At 42.4% G+C, this 19,113-nt stretch overlaps 1 protein-coding gene across 21 annotated transcripts in view; it reads right to left on the reverse strand.

Moving 5' to 3' along the window:
• SERGEF (secretion regulating guanine nucleotide exchange factor) overlaps positions 1 to 19,113 on the reverse strand; it is a 225,110-nt gene that overhangs the window by 83,108 nt on the left and 122,889 nt on the right. For 8 of the 21 annotated variants that reach the window (XR_004665020.3, XR_001338602.4, XM_008971489.4 and 5 more), the window contains one exon: positions 7,033 to 7,069. The exons of 11 other annotated variants lie outside the window; for them this stretch is intronic. Coding sequence is in view for 7 of the 10 variants with exons in the window: in XM_008971489.4 (XP_008969737.4) it covers positions 7,033 to 7,069 (37 nt within the window). In the remaining 3 variants the exon portion in view is untranslated. Of the gene's footprint in view, positions 1 to 6,670; positions 6,823 to 7,032; positions 7,070 to 19,113 lie in introns of those variants that run through there. 2 more of the 21 variants (XM_014346745.4, XM_055094216.2) reach the window with 1 other exon arrangement.

Below are 19,113 nucleotides of genomic sequence, written 5' to 3' on the forward strand. Positions count from 1 at the left end.
AAATACCTCAAACCATTAAAGGAATGGTCAATAAACTGGACTTCATTAAAATAAATAACTATTCATCAAAAGACACGATTAAGAGAGTAAAAGAGTAAGCCACACGAGGTCAGGAGATAGAGACCAACCTGGCTAACATGGTGAAACCTCGTCTCTACTAAAAAATACAAAAAATTAGCCGGGTGTGGTGGCAGGCGCCTGTAGTCCCACCTACTCGGGAGGCTGAGGCAGGAGAATGGCGTGAACCCAGGAGGCGGAGCTTGCAGTGAGCCGAGATTGTGCCACTGCACTCCGGCCTGGGTGACAGAGCAAGACTCCATCTCAAAAAAAAAAAAAAAAGAGTAAGCCACTGGCTGGGAGAAGATGTTTGCAATATACATATTCAACAAAGGACTGGAATCTACAAGATATAAGGGATGCCTGCAAATCACTAAGAAAAACATAGACAAAACCCAACTTAAAACAATGGGCAAAGACTTAAAGTCTTTGGACTTAAGTCTTTGGATCTGACAAAAGAAGCCACCCAAATGGCCTATAAGCATGTAAAAAGGTACTCCACATCATTAGTTATGAGAGAAATGCAAATTAAAATCAGTGAGATTCCATACTGCACCCTCAACAGAATTGCCTAAATCTATAAGATTGAAAATATCTGGCGAGAGTATAGCACAAATGGAACTCTCATATTGCTGGTGGGGGTGTAAATTGGTGCAACTACTTTAAACACTGTTGCGCAGTATTTACTAATACTAAATATGAACTAGAATTCCTAGTCTTAATCATGCGCCCAAGAGAAATAAATGCACATGTCTATCAAAAGGCGTGTATAAGAATGTACGTAGCATCCCCAAACTAGAAACAACCCAAATGTTCAACGGTTAAATGGTTAAATAAGTTGTGGTATATCTATACAGTAGAATATTACCAAGCATTACAAAATTACTGCTACACACAACATGAATGACTCTTAAAGACACAATGTGTTGAACAAAAGAAGCCAAACACCATTCACGTGAAGTTCAAACAAAGGCATCTTTGGAGACAGAAGTCAGAAGAACGGTTACCTCTGGGGGTGGGTTATAGACAGAGATGGAGCATGAACTAGTCTTCCAGGGTGCTGGAAATGTTCTATATCTTGCTCTGGATGGTGTTTTCTTAAGTACATATATATGTAAAAATTCATCATCTGAACCCTTAAGATTTGTGAACTTTACTATATTATATACGTTATACTTCAACTTAAAAAGATAAACAAAAACTACCCTGAGTAGTTGCTTACCTATCAGACTGGCAAAAATCCAAGAGTTTCTTAATATATCCTATTAAGGAGGCTGCAATAAACAAGCACCCTTATACCTTGCTAGTGGAAGTGAAAAATGGCATAGCCCCTTTGGAGGCCAATTTTGAAGTACATTGCAAAATTACAAATACATTTATACTTTGACACAGTAATTTCACTTCTAGGAACTTATAACTATACTCTCCTACACAAGAAATAACATACATAGAAGGTCATTCACTATAGCGTTGCTTATAATAACAAAAGACTAGAAATTACATAAATGTCCATGAACAGGTCACTAGTTAAATAAATCAAGATACATAGGAACTTTGGAATATTATGTAACTGTAAAAAAAGAACTAGGACAGCTTTTATACTGATATGGAAAGATCTCCCAGAAAAATTGTTGAGAAAAATCAGGCAGTGAGAACTGAGTATAGTATGCTACCATTTATGTAAAAGGAAGGATAAAAACATATCTTAGTATTCACTTACATATGTAAAAGGACACTAGAAGGATACAGAAGAAACTAGTAACAGGCATTACCTGCACATGTGGTAGAAGGGTTTTGGGAGCTAGAGAGAGGGGGATAGCATGGAAGGGAGTTTTTCATCTTAAATACTGAAACAAAAAGATGAAGTACTCCTGTCTGGTGGCTTTAAAAACAGGCCAGACTGTCACCAGTCTGCAGGAAGGCAGCATCGGTCCACAGGCTCTGAAATTAGAGGTGTGGGTAAAAGACCTAACACACAAATTCTTCCTACTTGTGTGACCTGGGCGGAGTAAACTGCTCACCTTCAGCTTCATTCTCCCTTACCTAGAAGATGGGATTAACCAGAGTACGAGCTCATCAATTTGCTGTGAGGATTAAATGGGATGAGGTAGGTAAAGCATTTACATTCTGCCTATCTCATTGTGCATAGAAACATACAAGTTTGTATCTGCCTCTAAGCTCTCTACAAGGCCCTAGGGTTTGGAGATATCACCACTCAGAGGAATATCCAGTGCCAAAAAAAGAGTTATTTCTCTATTTTCCTATTAAATTCTTACATGAAATTGCTTGATGGTTTCATGCCAAGGTTAGACGTTCTGCCATACATATTATAAAGGTACAATGGTTCAACAGTTGAAAATCATCTGTGAAATGAAAAAAAATCCATGCATATATTATAGCTCCAATTTAGTAAAAGAACTGGCTCTGCTTGGAGGAGGAGGAGGAGGAGGAGGAGGAGGCATCACACTTTCCTGCCAATAACCAACCCTTTAACAATGCCTGTCTGGCAAGCCTGAGTGCTCCAGGAAAGGGCCACCAATAAAATCCTTCCAAGGGTCTGTGTGGAGCAGGGAGAGAGGAAACGCAGTCAGCTCTTTTTTCTCCGCAGGAAGGGAAGACAAAACAACTGCACATCAGGAAGAAGGCAAACAAATTGCCAATTCAAGCCAAAATAAGCTGCTCCTGGTGGAAGCACAACAGCTGGAGCCAATTCATCTAGACACAGAGGTGAGGGGCCTGAAAACAGAGCTGGATCTGGGGACCCTGCCTCTGAAAGGCAGGGGTCTTCTCAGCAAGTGATGGCCACATGCCCTCAGTTCACCTCAGTCTATGCCCACAAATGGGAGTTAGCCAGTGAGCTTTGTCAGATGTGGAAAGAAATCCTAGGTGGAAAGGAAGAGAGTGAATTAGTGAAGCAGCCAAGTGGACAACACCTGCGGAGCACCTGTGACATGGCAGGTACTGAGCATGTACTTGACATACCTATGCCATTGGGAAGAACAACTTCTGGGAGTGGGTATCATGATGTCGATTTTACAAATGAGGAATCAGGCTTGGTGAGGCAGAGTGATTGTACAAGGCATATAGGCAGAGAATGCCCAAGCCAGCCATGGTCAATGGCCTCAGCTCTCTCTTTTCTGATTGTCACCTGAGTCTCTCTATGCTCAGCTCTAACAGTTCTTCCTTAGTCTAAAGCAGGAACTCATACCACTTCACCATTCTGTCTAGTCATGGGGGCACCTGGTGGCAAAGACAAAACATGTCAAGAGAAACTTAATTGGAAAACTAAGGAAGTAACTAAACCAAATTTCAAAAGAAGGGAAACAAAGAAACCCAGAAGCACATAAAGCAGCAGAGTAAAATTTCCATCTTCTCAAGAAACTGAAATGTGGCTTCCATGGGGCTTGCTTCAGGCTGGAACATGCAGGGCCTGAGTCCCTGTCTGGGACAACGAATAGCAGAATCCTGTCCTTGAACAAATCTGGGCTAGGACTGTTTCCAGGGCTGCTTGGATGTGCAGATTCCCCAGTGGGAACCCCAGGCTCCAGTTTACAAATCCATCCTGCAGCTATGCTGAGATCTTGCCGTGGACCCTGATATCCAGGCTGGGAAAGACACTTCCTTCTCTAGCTCCTGAGATTCCTACCCTGGCCTCAGGCTTATAATTACTTCCTTCCTTGAGGTCTTAATATAGAATAATAATAATAGCAGCTAACATTTATTGAGTCTTTACTTTTGTGTTAGGCATTGTTCTTAGCACTTTACCTAACAACCCTATGAAGTCAATAATATTATATCCCAGATGAGGTGATCAAGATATAGAGAAGGTAAGCCACTTATACAGGTTACACAGCTTGTAAGTGGAGAAGACAGAATCTGGATCCAGGCAATCTGTCCCCAGTGCCTGAGCTCTTCTTAACTACTACCCATACTACTTCAGGCCACTGGAAATGATAGAATAGAGGAGCAGTTTTGGAAGTCAGGCAGACAGCTCTACTATTTATTGCTGTAACCGTAGGACCAATTCAAACCAAGTAATCACTGCTTAAGTTACAGGTAGTGCAGAGCCAAAGTTACCTGGCATGCTCAGGAGAAAAGCTTTAGCAGCCTAATTGTTAGCATCACCAGCCTGGCTGACCAGCTGCACTGGCATCACCTGGGATTAGTTTAAAATGCCATAAAAGCTTGACCCACTCCCAGATCGGAGAGATGGATTTGAGCGTTGCCTCCCTGTCTCCTTGTCAATTGACTCACAATAAACTTTCTTTTCTCAAAGCCAGTGTCACAGTATTCGCTTCTATGTGCACTGGGCAGCGAGCCCATTGCTCAGGTAACACTGCCACTTATCTCTACAACCTGTTTAACCCATTTAACTTCTGAGTCTGTTTCGTCTCTACAAAGCAGATACAACAAATATACTTTGAGGAGTTGTGTCCATTAACCTAAGACAGACTAGGTTCTCAATCATGTCCTTTCACCATTCTCTGTTTCACCTCCCTTTCCAAGTTGATTCATCTGTCACACGTTCATTAGACATTAAGGTTGCTTCTACCCTTGGGCAAAGTTTGGCTGCTTTATGTTCTCTTCTAGTCTAGTCTATAACTATTTTGTGCCTTTTACATGTGGGACACAGCACCAGGCACTGAAGGGCTAGAGTTCAGGGAATGAAACTGAAGGCAGGGAAATCCCTCTAAAGCCGCAAAGGCAGTAGGATTGAGGGGAGGAGCTGAACCCCATGAGAAACATGGCTTTAAGCTGGCAGGAACTCTTCTTCACCTGCAACTTGTCTCCCTCTTGCTAGCCTCCTGCTAGGACTAACAGGCAGCTTCTTGTAGCTTCCTGTTTCAAAGCCTGCACCCTGCAGGGCACCCACTGAGGGCCTCATTCCTCCAGTGATGGAAAGCCTATTGCTCCTGGCCGCCAGGCAGGTACATATGTGCAGAGCCCTGTGCCTGCACTCACTTTTCCTGACTCTGAAACCATTCATTCAGCAGTCTGTGAGCCAGGTCCCAGGCACTGGCGATAAAATGGAAAATAACAGGTCTGTCCTCAAGTGCTCGCCAGCATGCCCTATTCTCCCACTGCCTCTGATGGCCTCCACACAGGTAACACTGGACACATCTTTCCAGAATGTCATTGTTTCTCTTCCAACAAAGAAATATTTCACTAGAACAGTTACACTAACAAGTATTTCTCCCCTCCCACTACCCAACCAAGAGAAAAGAGAAACAAAAGGAATTTATATCTGCCAGCCATTTCACATAAATTATCTCACCTAATCACAATAATCCTGAAAGGTGGAATGATTACCCCCATTACAAAGATGAGAAGAATATGGACGCTCACACAGAGATGGAGCCAGTTTGAACCAAGGCTGTCTGCCTGCAGAGTCTTTTGCTCCTTCTACAGCCCCAGGCTGCCTATGTCAGCTCAGCCTGCTGCTTTGCTAGCTCTGACCCATTCCTTCATCTGGATTTTGTGCTTTCACAAATTTAGATTCCCTGAAATCTTCTTGTTTATGTTGGTCCCAGGGGAAGCCAGCTTCTCCCAGTCCAGTGATAGCAGTAGCAGCAATGTCCTAGGCACCGCCTTTGACTCTTTTGATTAGCTTGTCTTAATTACACCCAGGCCGAAGCAGTTCCGGTATAAAGTATCTGGTCCTGCTGCAAAGCATGCAGGTTTGCTGTTACATTTTCTAGCTCCTTCTCTAACTCCAGTCCCTGTTACTCCCCACCTCCTCTGCTGTCCTTGGTTCTGCCTCTTTGTACATCATGTTTGGGCCTGCAAAGTAGTGCTTCAAACTACTGCCACCCCAGGCAGCTGAGCCAGTCCAGCTCAATTCAGAAAAGAATGTGTGAGTCTCTGCTAAGAGCCACACACTGCTTTAGGTGCTGTGAATCGGCAAGAAACGAGGAAAACACAAGGGCCTGGCCTGGTAGAAGTTCAAAGTTAGAAGCTAGGAGACAGGAGTAGCCAGGAACAGAAATTATTGACACAAATCAGTCAGTGGTGGGGTTGTAACAAGAGTCCTAAAATATCAGAGCTGGAGGGAAACTTGGTTTTCTGTTTTAACTTCTCCATTTTACAGATGGGGAAACTAAAGCCTAGTGGAGGGCAATTACTTTAACATATAATATCAGGTAATAATAACGAACATTACCAAAGCCCCTACTAGGAGTTAAGCGTCATTCTATGTGCTTTACATATCTTAACTTATCCCTCCAACAACACTATGAGGTAGGCACTATTGCCCTCCCCATTTTAAAGATGAGCATAGAGAAGTCAATACCTTGTCCAAGTTCACATGGCTAGTAAGTAGAAGTCTGTACTGAACTCAGGCAGTCTGGCCCTACACTGCAGTCTCTTTAATGTACTGTGAGATGGAAACTGAGTCTACCTGTGGAAGTTAATGAGAAGGCTTCTTGAATGAATTACTCATAGATCTAATTATGAAAACACTAAACTATGATTATCCAGAGCCAACTAAGAGGAAGCCTCTATTAACCAGAGGTTTGAGTCCAACTGGGAGTTCCTGAGTGCCACTAAATACAAGGCAGCAAGGGCAGTGAGCAGAGCCGCATATTTCCAAAGAAAGAGCCAAACCAATAGGAAAGAACTTAGAATGGGGATTTATTTGAAAAACCAGAAGCAGTCCAATCATTCTTCCTTTTTATGTCTGGCTTTCTACACATGATGCCCCTCAGCCTGTGAGTTCTTTAATATGCTCGAATGCCACTTCCCGGGCAGGGAGGCCAGCTCAGTTACCTTAAAAAGATGCTCAATGATATGAATCGAAATATTCAGAAAAGGAGCTTCTAGTAAACCCTTGGTCAACCAAAAACTTCCATTTCCCCCAATCTCCCCTAACACACATGCATGAGTGCACGCACCATGGCTTTTGGTTAACCAAAAGTCTTCTCCAATTCTGCCACATGATTTTCAGAAGAAACAGTTATCAGTATAAAAATTACTTACCAATTATTGCCAAATTATGCTCTGAGCCACAAGAGACCTGTAAAAAAAAAAAAAGACAAAGAAAATGGATAGATATTTCAGCCAGTATATTTTATAATCATAGTCCTTTTCTAATGACACTAACATCCATTTTTGGCAAAATTTAGGAAGGAAATAGAAAGAAGCATCACATACAAAAGTTAAGATTATAATTACAACACATTCACAGCTACATAAAAAGAAAATAAAAAATATTGAATGGAAATTCATTAGATATTAAAGTTGTCTTTAGCTAGTGAGATAATGAGTAATTTTTTAAATCCTTTCTTCCTTTTACTTTTTGTATTTTTCAAACTTTCTATAATGAGCATATGTTACTGTAAAAATGGAAAGATAAGGCAATAAAGATAACAGTTTTTGAAAACTGAACTAAAAAGACCATCCCTCTCATATGGACTGATAAAATGAGCAAAGAATTCAGTGAAAACAGACTGGTCTGTGGAGAAATGTTTGACTTTTTCTCATCTGTCCACTCTCCCTTTCACCTACCAGCCACACAAACTATATGCAGTTCTTTCAACACATCATGTTCTCTCACACCTCTAGCCCCTTGCACATGCTTGTTCCTCTACTCAGAATGTCCTCTCCTCTACTGCATACCTAAACAATTTCTACTTATCCTTTAAAAATCTCAAAGTATCTACTAAGACTTCTTTGCTGTTGCTTCTAGGCAGACTCAGGTGCACCTGTCCTTATGCCCTTAAATGTACCCCCACCGTAGCAACCATCTTGTTGCCTTTTATCATTGTTTCCTGTCCTCTTATGAGACTACATCTATTTTGAGAACATGGTTGAGTCTCATTCACCTCTGTATTGCACAGATGGATTGGACAAGGCCTAGGATTCAGTTAACATCTGCTAAATGAGGGAATGAATGAAAGAACAAAGTACATAAAAGAACAAATACCTAATACATAAAAGACAATTTTTGGCTTTCTGAATCCAGAGTTTCCAACCAGTGGGAGATACTTCTTGCCCTTCAGTCTCCATATGTCCCAACTGCTAGCAGGAGGAAGTGACTGGGAATACAAAGGCATAAATGGTTCCCCAGGACTAATTAAGAGGAGCTCTAGACTTTAGAGAATTATCCTGTGACCTTTATCAGGATACTCACTTTAGCTCCTGGCAAGAGGAATGTTTCAAGTACTCTGGAATGTTAATACTGGAAGGGCCCTGGAGATCACCTATGTTATGAGAAGATGGAGGCTTGGGAGGGAGAAATAACTTACCTCAGGTCCCAGGGCAAGTCTGTGACAAAACTAGAGCCATCATTCTATCCTCTACTTCTATGAAATCAGCTTTTTAAATTCACGTATGAGTGATTCCTTATTGAATGAGATCATGTGGTATTTGTCTGTCTGTGCTTGACTTATTTTACTTAAAATAATGTCTTCCAGGTTCATCCATGTTATTATATATGACTACAGTTAATCTATTATATTCTTGAAAAATTCTGAAAGTAGATTTTGTTTTCTCACCACAAAAATGACAACTATGTGAAGTAATATATGTTAATTAGCCAGTTTGGCCATTCCACAATGCGTATATATTTCAAAACATCATATTGTATAAAGTAAACATATACAATTTTATCTGTCAATTAAAAAATAAAATAAAATAAAAAACTAAGACTAAAGCCACTCTGATTCTCTTAATTCTCCCACAAGTTCCTTTGGTAGTGTTTCTCATTCTCTCCTAGTGAAAACCACTTGGAAGTAATATTCAATGGTTCTTAGCTCAGGCCCCTGACAGTGTAGCTCAAAAGGCATTTCAGCATTAGAAGCCAATCTGCATATTCATAGGTGAGAAGGGGCAGCAAGGCTTCCTAGGCTTTTTCCTGTGTAGAAGCTGTGCTTCCCAGATCCCAGCTTCCACAGGGAAAAGGGTTACCCACACTTAAGTGGACTCCCTGACAGTGCTTAATTACCAGTAAGTATTTCCAGGTTGTTTAGTCTCTGAGCTCCTTTAAGGCTGGCTCTGTGTCTGATTGACCTGAGGGCTCCCACTATGCCTCACTCAGGACCATATACGCAGCACAAGTTCATTATATGCTTCCTGGCTGTAATGAGCCTGGTTCCCTAGGTCTGTTACAGGAAGATATTTAGATTGAAGAACTGGAGAAAACTCAGATGTCGAACAATTGGGAAATGCTTATGTAAATTATGGTAGAGCCATCTGATGGACTAATATGCAGCCTCGGAAAATGATGCTTATAATAATAGGAAAATATTCATGATATGAAAAATTACATAAAAATTGTATATGTAATATGATCTCAACTCTAAAATAAAGCATGAATAAGAATGGAAGGAGACACATCAAAATGTTAACAATGAGTATGATTTTTCTTTTTCTTTTTTTCTATACTCTGAATTTTATACAAAATTTTTATAATTAGGGAAAAATCTATTAAAAACTAGAAAAAATAAGTGTAATGCAGTTACCACCACAGAGAAAAAAACCCACCTGGGTATAAAATATACATGCTATAAAATCAGGAATGTTTAGAAGTAGTGGGGGAAAAGGATTTGAAGGAAATTTAAATTATAAGGGTAGCTGCATCATGGTGGTAAGATTGTAAGATATTTTTTCTACTATTCTCTATTTTCCAAATATTATTTAACTGTGGTGGCAGTAGTAGTGGTGGCTAGGGCAACAGTAACTGTAGGAATTAAAGCCAGCATATATTGAGGATTCATACGTGCCAGGTGTCATGCCAAGGTACTTTATAAACATTATCACATTTTAGTCATCACAACAATCTTTTCAGGTAAGTTCCACTTTGCTTATTTGAGACATAAGGAGACTGAGGCTCATACCTATTAAATAACCTTCACAGCTAGACAAGTGGCAGCAGCAGAACTAAAACCCAGGTCTGCCTGATCTCCAAGCTAGTGTTCTTTACTGCTACATCATGTTACTTTTGTTATTGTTTTAAAGTTATTTTATTTTACAAAATGCAGAGAGAGAAAAGCCCTGCTTCTGACTGCTGGGGTTCACCCTGGGGCTGTGACTGTAGAGCTGACCAGCCTTGAGGACCAGGGGCTTCCAGAAACAAGCCATTGACAAATGTCAGTATCAGACAGCACATTAATGAATGAGACAGTGATGAATTGATTTTGTCAAACCAATGTAGAGCTTGAAGCTCAAAGTTCCCCACTGCTTCTTGCTGTCTGTGTGCTGGCATAGAGGTCAGGAGACTGAACACCACAGGCTGCAAAATCCCAGTGTTATACTCCCTCAGTGAAACTGTTATCAATGACCATTTGCTTCATAATGCTCCTGTCGGCATCTACCCACTGCTCAGCTGCAGGCAGCTTTCTAGAAGATGCTGTTAACAATGGCAATGCGCCCAAGAGAAAGAGATTCAGGACCAGGAAGCTAGATGAGTCCCAGGTCCTCCTCTTTCTGGCTCTGAGACCTAAAGGGCAAGGTATTTGATTTGACCTCTTGGGCCTCAGTATTCTGAGGTGTAAAAAGTAGATAACAGTGTCTTCCCTGCCTGCCTTACAGAATTGCTAGAGGACAAATGAGACAATTTATCCCCTTACAGCCATGCATCCCGCCTTCCTCATGCACAAATCTGACCATGTCATGCCCATGTATAAAACCACAGGATCCCAGTGTTGGTAGGATAAAGCCTAAAACATCTTACAAGGCCCTCATGAATAGGTCCCTGTTTACCTCTCTGGCCTCATTTCCTCCCTCTGCTACTCATGAACCCTCAAACCAAATAATATAATCCTTTTGTTCTATTCACATCACATTACTTTTCTCTAAGAACATCACGCAATTTCAGGCCTTTATGCCTGCTATGCTCCTTGCCTGAAATTTGCTTTCTCCCACTGTCTACCAAGGTAAATCTTTTAAGACTGCTCAGCCGGGTGTGGTGGCTCACGTGTGTAATCCCAGCACTTTGGGAGGCCAAGGCGGGGGGATCGTTTGAGGCCAGGAGTTCGAGACCAGCCTGGCCAACATGGTGAAACCCCGTCTCTACTAAAAATACAAAAATAATTGGTGGGGCATGGTGGCGGGTGCCTATGATCCCATCTGCTCAGGAGGCTGAGGCAGAAGAATTGCTTTAACCTGGGAGGTGGAGGTTGCAGTGAGCTGAGATCACGCCACTGCACTTGAGCCTGGGCAACAGAGCAAGAGTCAGTCTCAAAAAAAAAAAAAGAAAAGAAAAGAAAAAAAAGACTGTTCAAACATCACCTCCTGGTAAAGCCTTCCCTGACTTCTTCAGGCAGAGCCAGCTGCCCCGTCCTGGCTATTCCCACAGCACTATGTATCATGGCCCTTATCCCACTATGATGTCTGATCAGACTGTGCATGTGTTAGGTCCTCTGTCTCTCAGACATCTAGAAGACTGCCTGCTCAGTAGTCTTTCTGCACACAATCTAAGTACAGGGCATGGGGGTGAGGAGATGGCAGTACAAAGAGAAGGGACTCAGGGAAGGTATATGATCCCAAAGCAAGTATAAGCAGCAGTGTGGCCGATCCAGTCCAATTGGAGACAGACCCTGACATGCACAATGGGGACAAGGAGACAGCATTAGAAGGATACAGCATGAAGATGCTGGGGGCACTGAAAGCAGAGTAGGGTTCTTCTGGCAACTCCAGCACAGCAAAGCACAGAAGACTGTAACAGAAGTCAGTTATAGGAAACAGGACCCCACTATAGAAAAAGCAGGTTCCAGCTTGCTGATTGGGGCCTTCTGGAGAAGGGGGACACAACTCCCCAAGGGTAAGGGGTGAGAAGCAAAGGTGGTTGTGGAAAGCTGCTCTGTCTTAGTGCTTCCCAGAAATGAGAGAGGTCTACTCTGTTCAGGGACCTCAGCCTGCGAAGTCAGAGCTGCAAAAAACAAATTCCGAAACCCCAGTGCCAGAGGGATAAGATCTCCCACCCACCCACCAGGCTAGGCTTCATCAGTTCTTGCAAGGCCAGTTAAAACTCTCCTAGGGGTGGGGTCTTAGAAAATACAGCTGGACCAGGGCAAGAGCTGACTGATAATATGCTCAGTAAATACATGTTGAATGCATTAATGAGTTAAACAAACGAATAATTTAAGCAAAAATTGGATGAATGTGAAAATGCTTGCCAACTGTTGGATGTGAGTACTTTGGTTCTTAGCAGTACAGTTGTACCTGTTTGTAAAAACAACTGACTGGCTCTTATAGAATACTTATAGGCCAGGCACTTGGCTAACTGCTTTACCTATATTATCTCATATAGACTTACACAAAACCTAAGAGATTCCTTTGTTACAACCATTTTACAGATGAAGCTGCTGGGGTTCAGGGAAGCAAGGTAACTTGCGCAGTGTTTCACAGCTAGCGGAGGTGCAGGATTCTGTGATCCTTCAGGTTCAAGCTTTCTTCCTCAAAACGGTATGTACCCTTCCTTTTCTCATATTAGATGGAAATAAACCACCCATCCAGTTCCCTTACATCTGGCAAGCCCAGTGCCAGGGACGTAAGGCTGGGAGAGCCCTAGATTTATAGGACCCAAACAACATCCTGCCTGGGGCTAGGAGTGCCCACCTCTGGAATGATCAAGGAGCTGTTTCCAGGGATATTTCTTAGGGGAACGGCTGCAAAGTGGCAACAAAGTTCTGTCGCCTGCCCTCCTCATGGATACCCATGGCGACAGAACGCCGCCAGATTGTTCAAATCTGAACATTCTAAACGGGGAAATCGGGGCGCGGAAGAGTGGGGTGGGAAACGAACACCGGGTTGCGGACCAGAACTCAGGGTCAGGTACGCCAAGGAGAGGAAGTGAGGCGAGGCCAGCCCCACGCCACCAGCCAGGGGCCGCTTTCCTCTACCAGAGAGGGGTAGCCAGCCGCAGCCCAAAGGCCACCCAGGGTGCCAGATGGACAGCGAGGCCTGCTGATTGGTTCTCGCCGGGCGCCAATGAGCCCGGGCGCCTTCAGGTGCTATGGCAACGAGGCGTACGTGCGGAAACACGTGATGGCCAGGGTGGAAGGGGAGTAACGGGGTTTAGGTTGGTACGGTACTGGGTTATGCTCTGTGCCGCACTGCGAGCCCTTGGCGGGCACAGCCGCCAGGGTGGGAGAAGCGTGCCAGAAGCAGCTCCAGAATGGCAGCCTCAGCTGGCTGGGCAGCCTGCGCCGCCTGGGTTAACAGGGCGAGGGAATGGGCGTCTCGGTGCCGCCTTTGCTAGAGCTCTGCCCAAACCCGGTTTCCATCTGTGTATCTCTGGGGTGACAACCAGAATTTCCAAACTATTAGAAACGCAGTGCTTGGAAGCTGGGCACGTTTTACAGGCACACTGCAATCCAGTGAGCCACCAGAGTTCCACCCCTAAGCTCAGAAATGGTCCCAACTGGGGAAGGCCATGGCGACACCAGAGAGGCAGCACGGCTGTTTGCTTCTGGAAGAACCTAGCCTTACTAAGATATCTTTAACTCTCTCTGTGGGCTTGAATTTGTATTTTATTTCATATATATGTATATATATTATATATACATTTTTAAAAAAGCACATTGTATGTATGCCTGTGAAAAAAATGAGGCTTGAACTAGGTTCTGCTATCTTCCAGAGAAGCTGGGGTGAGAAGAAGAGAGCTAAAGTTTGGTTAAGTGCCTGGATGTCAAGCATGTGACATTATAGAATTTCACTTTACCTGCAATACCTCCCATCTTCACAGCCACTCTGAGAAGTGGGAATCTGTCTCCCTACATAGCAGGCCAGCAAACCCGCTCAGAGCAGTTAAGTCACTGGTCCCAGGTCTGCTTTGGTCCAAAGCCTGTAAGCTAACTCACTACACATACTGCCTCCTCCTCCTCTGATACTCTCCTCTTTTGATACAGAGTGTCCCTGTCACGAAGGCTCAAACTCTCAAGTAACAGTTCTAACTCTTTTCCTTATCTCTCTCCCACCCTTATATTTAGGTTGTCTCCAGATCCTGTTAATCCTGCCTTCTCAATGGTTCTCAAGTCTGACTTATTTCCAGCTGCTATCATCTTAGTTTAGTCCTTTTCGCCTCAGCCTGGAGTCTTAACAACCAATGACTTTAAGCTTTCTTCTCACCATAATATCATGATCTGATCTGTTTTTGTTTTTTAGAGACAGGGTCTTGCTCTATCGCCCAGGCTGGAGTGCAGTGGTGTGAACCTAGCTCACTATAACCTCGAATTCCTGGGCTCAAGTGACCCTTCTGCCTTAGCTTCCTGAGTAGCTAGGACTACAGGTACACACCACTATGCCTGGCCAATTTTTTTTCACTTCTTGTAGAAACAGGATCTCATCATGTTGTCCAGACTGCTTGAACTCCTGGCTTCAAGCGACCCTCCTCCCTCGGCCTCTCAAAGTTCTAGGATAACAGGCATGACCCACCGTACATGCATGGGCATGATCTGATTTTTTTTTAATTAAAGTTGTCACAGTTATCAAAGTCTCATTACTGTTTAACACACATTTTACCACTCCTTTCCTAAATAAACCCTCTAACCCAGCAACACGAGTCTCTTTTCTGTCTCTGGAAAAATCTCATTTCCCCCACTTTTGTATCTTCATTTGTACCATTCTCCCTTCTCCATACCATTCTAAATCCAACCAACTCTACAAGGCCTAGTTCAAAACCTGAAGCAGTCCCCCAGATCACCTCAGCCTTTAGGAGATCTGCCTCCTCTCAATTCTCACCACTTGCCTTGGCTATAGTTTGCTTTTATCAAATCTCCTTTGTGCTTTTAATAGCTTGGACATGAGTATGGGGCATGTCAGTGTGAGGTAATGGAGAGAGTTCTGGATATGGAACCAGAAAACCTGGATTTAAGTCCTGATGCCCCCCGCCCCCACTTCCTAGCCATGTGACTTTGGGTAAATCTCTTTGCCTCCCTCTGGCCCTCAGTTCCCTCATCTGTAAAACGGAATTCAAACAACCAGGTATACCTCACGCATCCTAACCTCTGCTATCTACAGAATAAAATTCACTTTGGGCTTGACCCTGTTCTACAGATACATTTTAGGACTTATATATTATTTGAGAACATATGAAAGGAGACTATAAGCATTAGGAACTGGCATAGGTTCACTATGAAGAGTTCTTCAAGCTGGGCACGGTGGCACACACCTGTAATCTGGGCACTTTAGGAGGCTGAGGCAAGCAGATAGCTTGAGCTCATGAGTTCAAGACCAGCCTGGGCAACATGGCGAAACCCTGTCTCTACAGAAAATACAAAAAAATTAGCCCAGCGTGGTGAAGTGTGCCTGTAGTCCCAGCTAGTTGGAAGACTGAAGTGGTGTGGTAGGACCACTTAACCTGGGAGGCGGAGGTTGCAGTGAACCGAGATCATACCACTGTACTCCAGCCTGGGTGACAAAGCGAGACTAAAAACAAAACAAACAAAAAAAAAAAACCTTCTTCAGTATAAACAGCTCATTTCCTTTTCCAATAGTTTACTGACAGATAAGGAGAGGGCTTGAGAAATGTCTACTGAATTAGAATATAATATACACAGTAATTAGGCTATAATATATACAATTAAACTAGCCAGGCAGTCAGACTGCTTGCTTTTCCCATAGTGCCCTTCTAAGGGAATGTCTTCATCATAAATGGCCATGTTGATACCATGCAGTCCTGCTTCCTGGGGCCAAACCTAATTGGACTATGGATGGACACCTGTCTCAATGTGGATTAATGCATAGATTGACCACAGCCTGTGAAACAGCTTAGTGAAAATTCTGCCTTGAAACAGTTCTAGGGAGTGAGTCCTCCAGTTGGTAGCTGGAGCAGTAGCTGGAAGAAACAGACACAAGGAAGGTTAAGATGAGGAGGAGGTACAAGCAGAGGAGTCAGAAGCAGCAGGAACAGTAAAGTGAAGCTAAGTCACCAGGATGTGAGTTCTAAAGGAAGAATCAATAGATCCTACTGCTGAGGGCTCAAGAAGGTTTAGGCTTTTGAGTTGCCTTGGGTTCTAAATGACTTTCCCATTGTTCTTTTATGAGGCATTTGCTTCACCTGTTTTCCTTACTTATGCTAAAGTACAATACAGTCTTCACAATAATAATCTGCTCATATCTCTGGTCCTTGCCAACTAAAAAAGCCTAACACAACAATACATCTGGATTTCAATAAAGGCATGCCACCAAGTTACTTAAGTTACTCAGTACTTGTACTGAGAACAAAATGGAACCATGTGAGTTGGACAATCAAACTAAAAGACAGGCAATTAATAGATTCAGGCCAGGTAAACATCCTATGGCAGGCTTCTCAAAAACAATTTAACCCTTTCCCTAGTAGCCATGATAGGTTAAAATTAAAAGACTGTCAACACCAAGTACTAACGAGGATGTGAAATAACTGGAACTCTTACACTGCTGACGGGAGTGTAAATTCAACAACTGCTTGGAAAAACTGTCTGGCAGTATCTACTAAAGCTAAACACATATGTGGACACTCAAGTACCCAAAATAAATTATTGCTTACTTCTATCAAAAGGCATGTACAAGAATGTTCATAGCAGTTTTATTCATAATAAAAATATGAAATAACACAAATATTCATCATCAGTATAATGGATACAGTGTAGTTCATTCAGAATACTTTACAGCAGGGGTCCCCAACCCCTAGGCTGCAGACTGGTAAAATTCCACGGCCTGTTAGGAACCAGGCCACACAGCAGGAGGTAAGCAGCAGGCAAGGGAGCGAAGCTTCATCTGTATTTACGGCTGCTTCCCATTGCTCACATTACCATCTGAGCTCCGCCTCCTGTCAGATCAGCGGTGGCATTAGATTCTCATATGAGCGCGAACCCTATTGTGAACTCAGCGTGGGAGGGATCTAGGCTGCGCAATCCTTATGAGACTCTAACTAATGCCTGGTGATCTGAGGTGGAACAGTTTCATCCCGAAACCATCCCATCCCCACCTCTTCCAGGAAACCGGCCCCTAGTGCCAAAAAGGTTGGGGACTGCTGCTTTACAGCAGTGGGGGAAAATATTGATATTCACAACATAAATAAATCTTTAAGAATAATAATATGAAACTCAAAAGTAGGCAAAACTGATTTCAAATAAATAATATAACTGCTCTGAAGGGGGTCAGAATAACTCTTGAACACAGTACTTTGACTAAATAACTTCTGTTTACAAACAATGCAAAAAAAATTTAACTACTTTGTAGGTTATTTTCTTTCATTGCATGCGTGTATCAATTCTGAAAGTATTTTGTATATATTGTGGGACCATGCAAATGAGGAAATATATGAATGTTGCTGGGAGCCAGAATGCTCACTGTAGTTGAAGGAAACACAAATATAGAATGAGAGAAGGCAAAGAGAAACCCTGTGGATATCAGGTTAGAATTAGAGTTATCAGTATGAACTCACAGTTTTACACACACACACACACACACACACATACACACACACACGCGTGTTGAGTTAAACCAATATGAAATTGCCTAGCAGCACTGACACCCCAGCAGCAATGAGTTTACTTGGTGCACAGACCCTGGCTTTTAAACACCATTCAACTAAGAGGGATCAGAGCTCCTCAGAGAAAAGGCTGATTCTAGGGTTGGGATGAGGAAAGAACAGTTTGAGCCTGGAACATGTATTTGTACCACGAAGTAAGAAAGTGATAAAAGAGTAATGGAGACATGTCAAAAGGAAACTAGCCAGCCTGAAACAGCTCCCACTAGCTAAATCAGGGAGAACTTGAACTCCAAAATGAATAATGACAGTAGATTATAGCCCATTGAATAAAATAAAAATCCACTGTATATACTAAGCAATAAATAGATAGGGAAGCAGGGAAAGCTCTTTCTTATAGTAGGATGCCAAAAATAATAAATGTAAAAGAATAATTGGGCTAGAAAATAATTTTGCAATCATTAGTTAATTCAGACAAGAATCATCAATGCATGTTAAAACTACTGGGCAAAAGTCTGAAGAGGAAAAGGATATTCACATAGTCTTAAAGTATCTCTTCACAGATTACTTCTTAATTACAAAGGATAAATGGTAGCCTTATAGCAGAGAAAGGAGGCAAGCACCACCTTACACAAGAAATGTAGGTTAGAATCACTAATAATGTGCCAAACTGACATCAGGTGCCTCCTCATATGATGCACTAAAGACAGACACAACATCACTTATTTAGTATTCCTGCCAAAAGTGCATAAGTGAAATCCAATCATGAGGAAAAATCAGATAAAACCAATTGAGGGACATTATATACAAAACAACTGTCCTGTACTCTTAAAAAATGTCAATGTCATAAGAGATAAAGAAAAGCTATTCCAGAATAAAGGAGGCAAGGAGACATGACAACTAAATGCAATATATGATTCTGAACTGGATGCTAGATCAAAGTGAACAATTGTCATAAAAGACATCATTGAGACAACTGGAAAAATATACAGAAGCTCTGTAGATTAGATAAGAGTATTCTATCAACGTTAAGTTATTTTAAAAAGAGAGAGGACACAAATGTGGCAAAATGTTAATACATTCTGTGTCTGGGTGAAGGGATTTGTGGAATTCTTCATATTATTCTTGCAACTCTTCTGTGAGTTTGAAATCATTTCAAAATAAAAAGTTAAGCAAAATTAATCTGTGGTGAAAGTTTAGAATAATGGTTATTTTGGGATAGGTATATCCAGGAAGCTTACTGAAGTGCCTAATTTGGGTGATTACATGGGTGCATACAAATATAAGAGGTCACTGAGTTGAATATTTAAGATCTGTGCATTTTACTGTAGGTAAGTTACACTTCAACCAAACAAACAAACAAACAAAAAACAGGATAGCTTCCTTCTTAAGCCTAAGTGAGGAAAGTGGCCAAGCATCAGAACCTACATGAGAAAAGTGGCTAAGAAGGGGCAGCAGGGTCCCAATGAAGGTTCAGAGCCTGGCTGGACAGCTGTGGCCTGGTGGGGAATCAACCTGTGCAAGGAAGGTAGTCAGCAGGACTGTGATGCAATGGGTCGGTTTCATACAGGAGAACTGAGCAAGTAAGTAAATGTATTGAAGATAATGGGAGCCAGGTTTCTCATAGTCAGGGAAATGAATTACAA

Source organism: Pan paniscus, chromosome 9 (genome assembly GCF_029289425.2).
Source record: "Pan paniscus chromosome 9, NHGRI_mPanPan1-v2.0_pri, whole genome shotgun sequence".
NCBI lineage: Eukaryota > Metazoa > Chordata > Mammalia > Primates > Hominidae > Pan > Pan paniscus.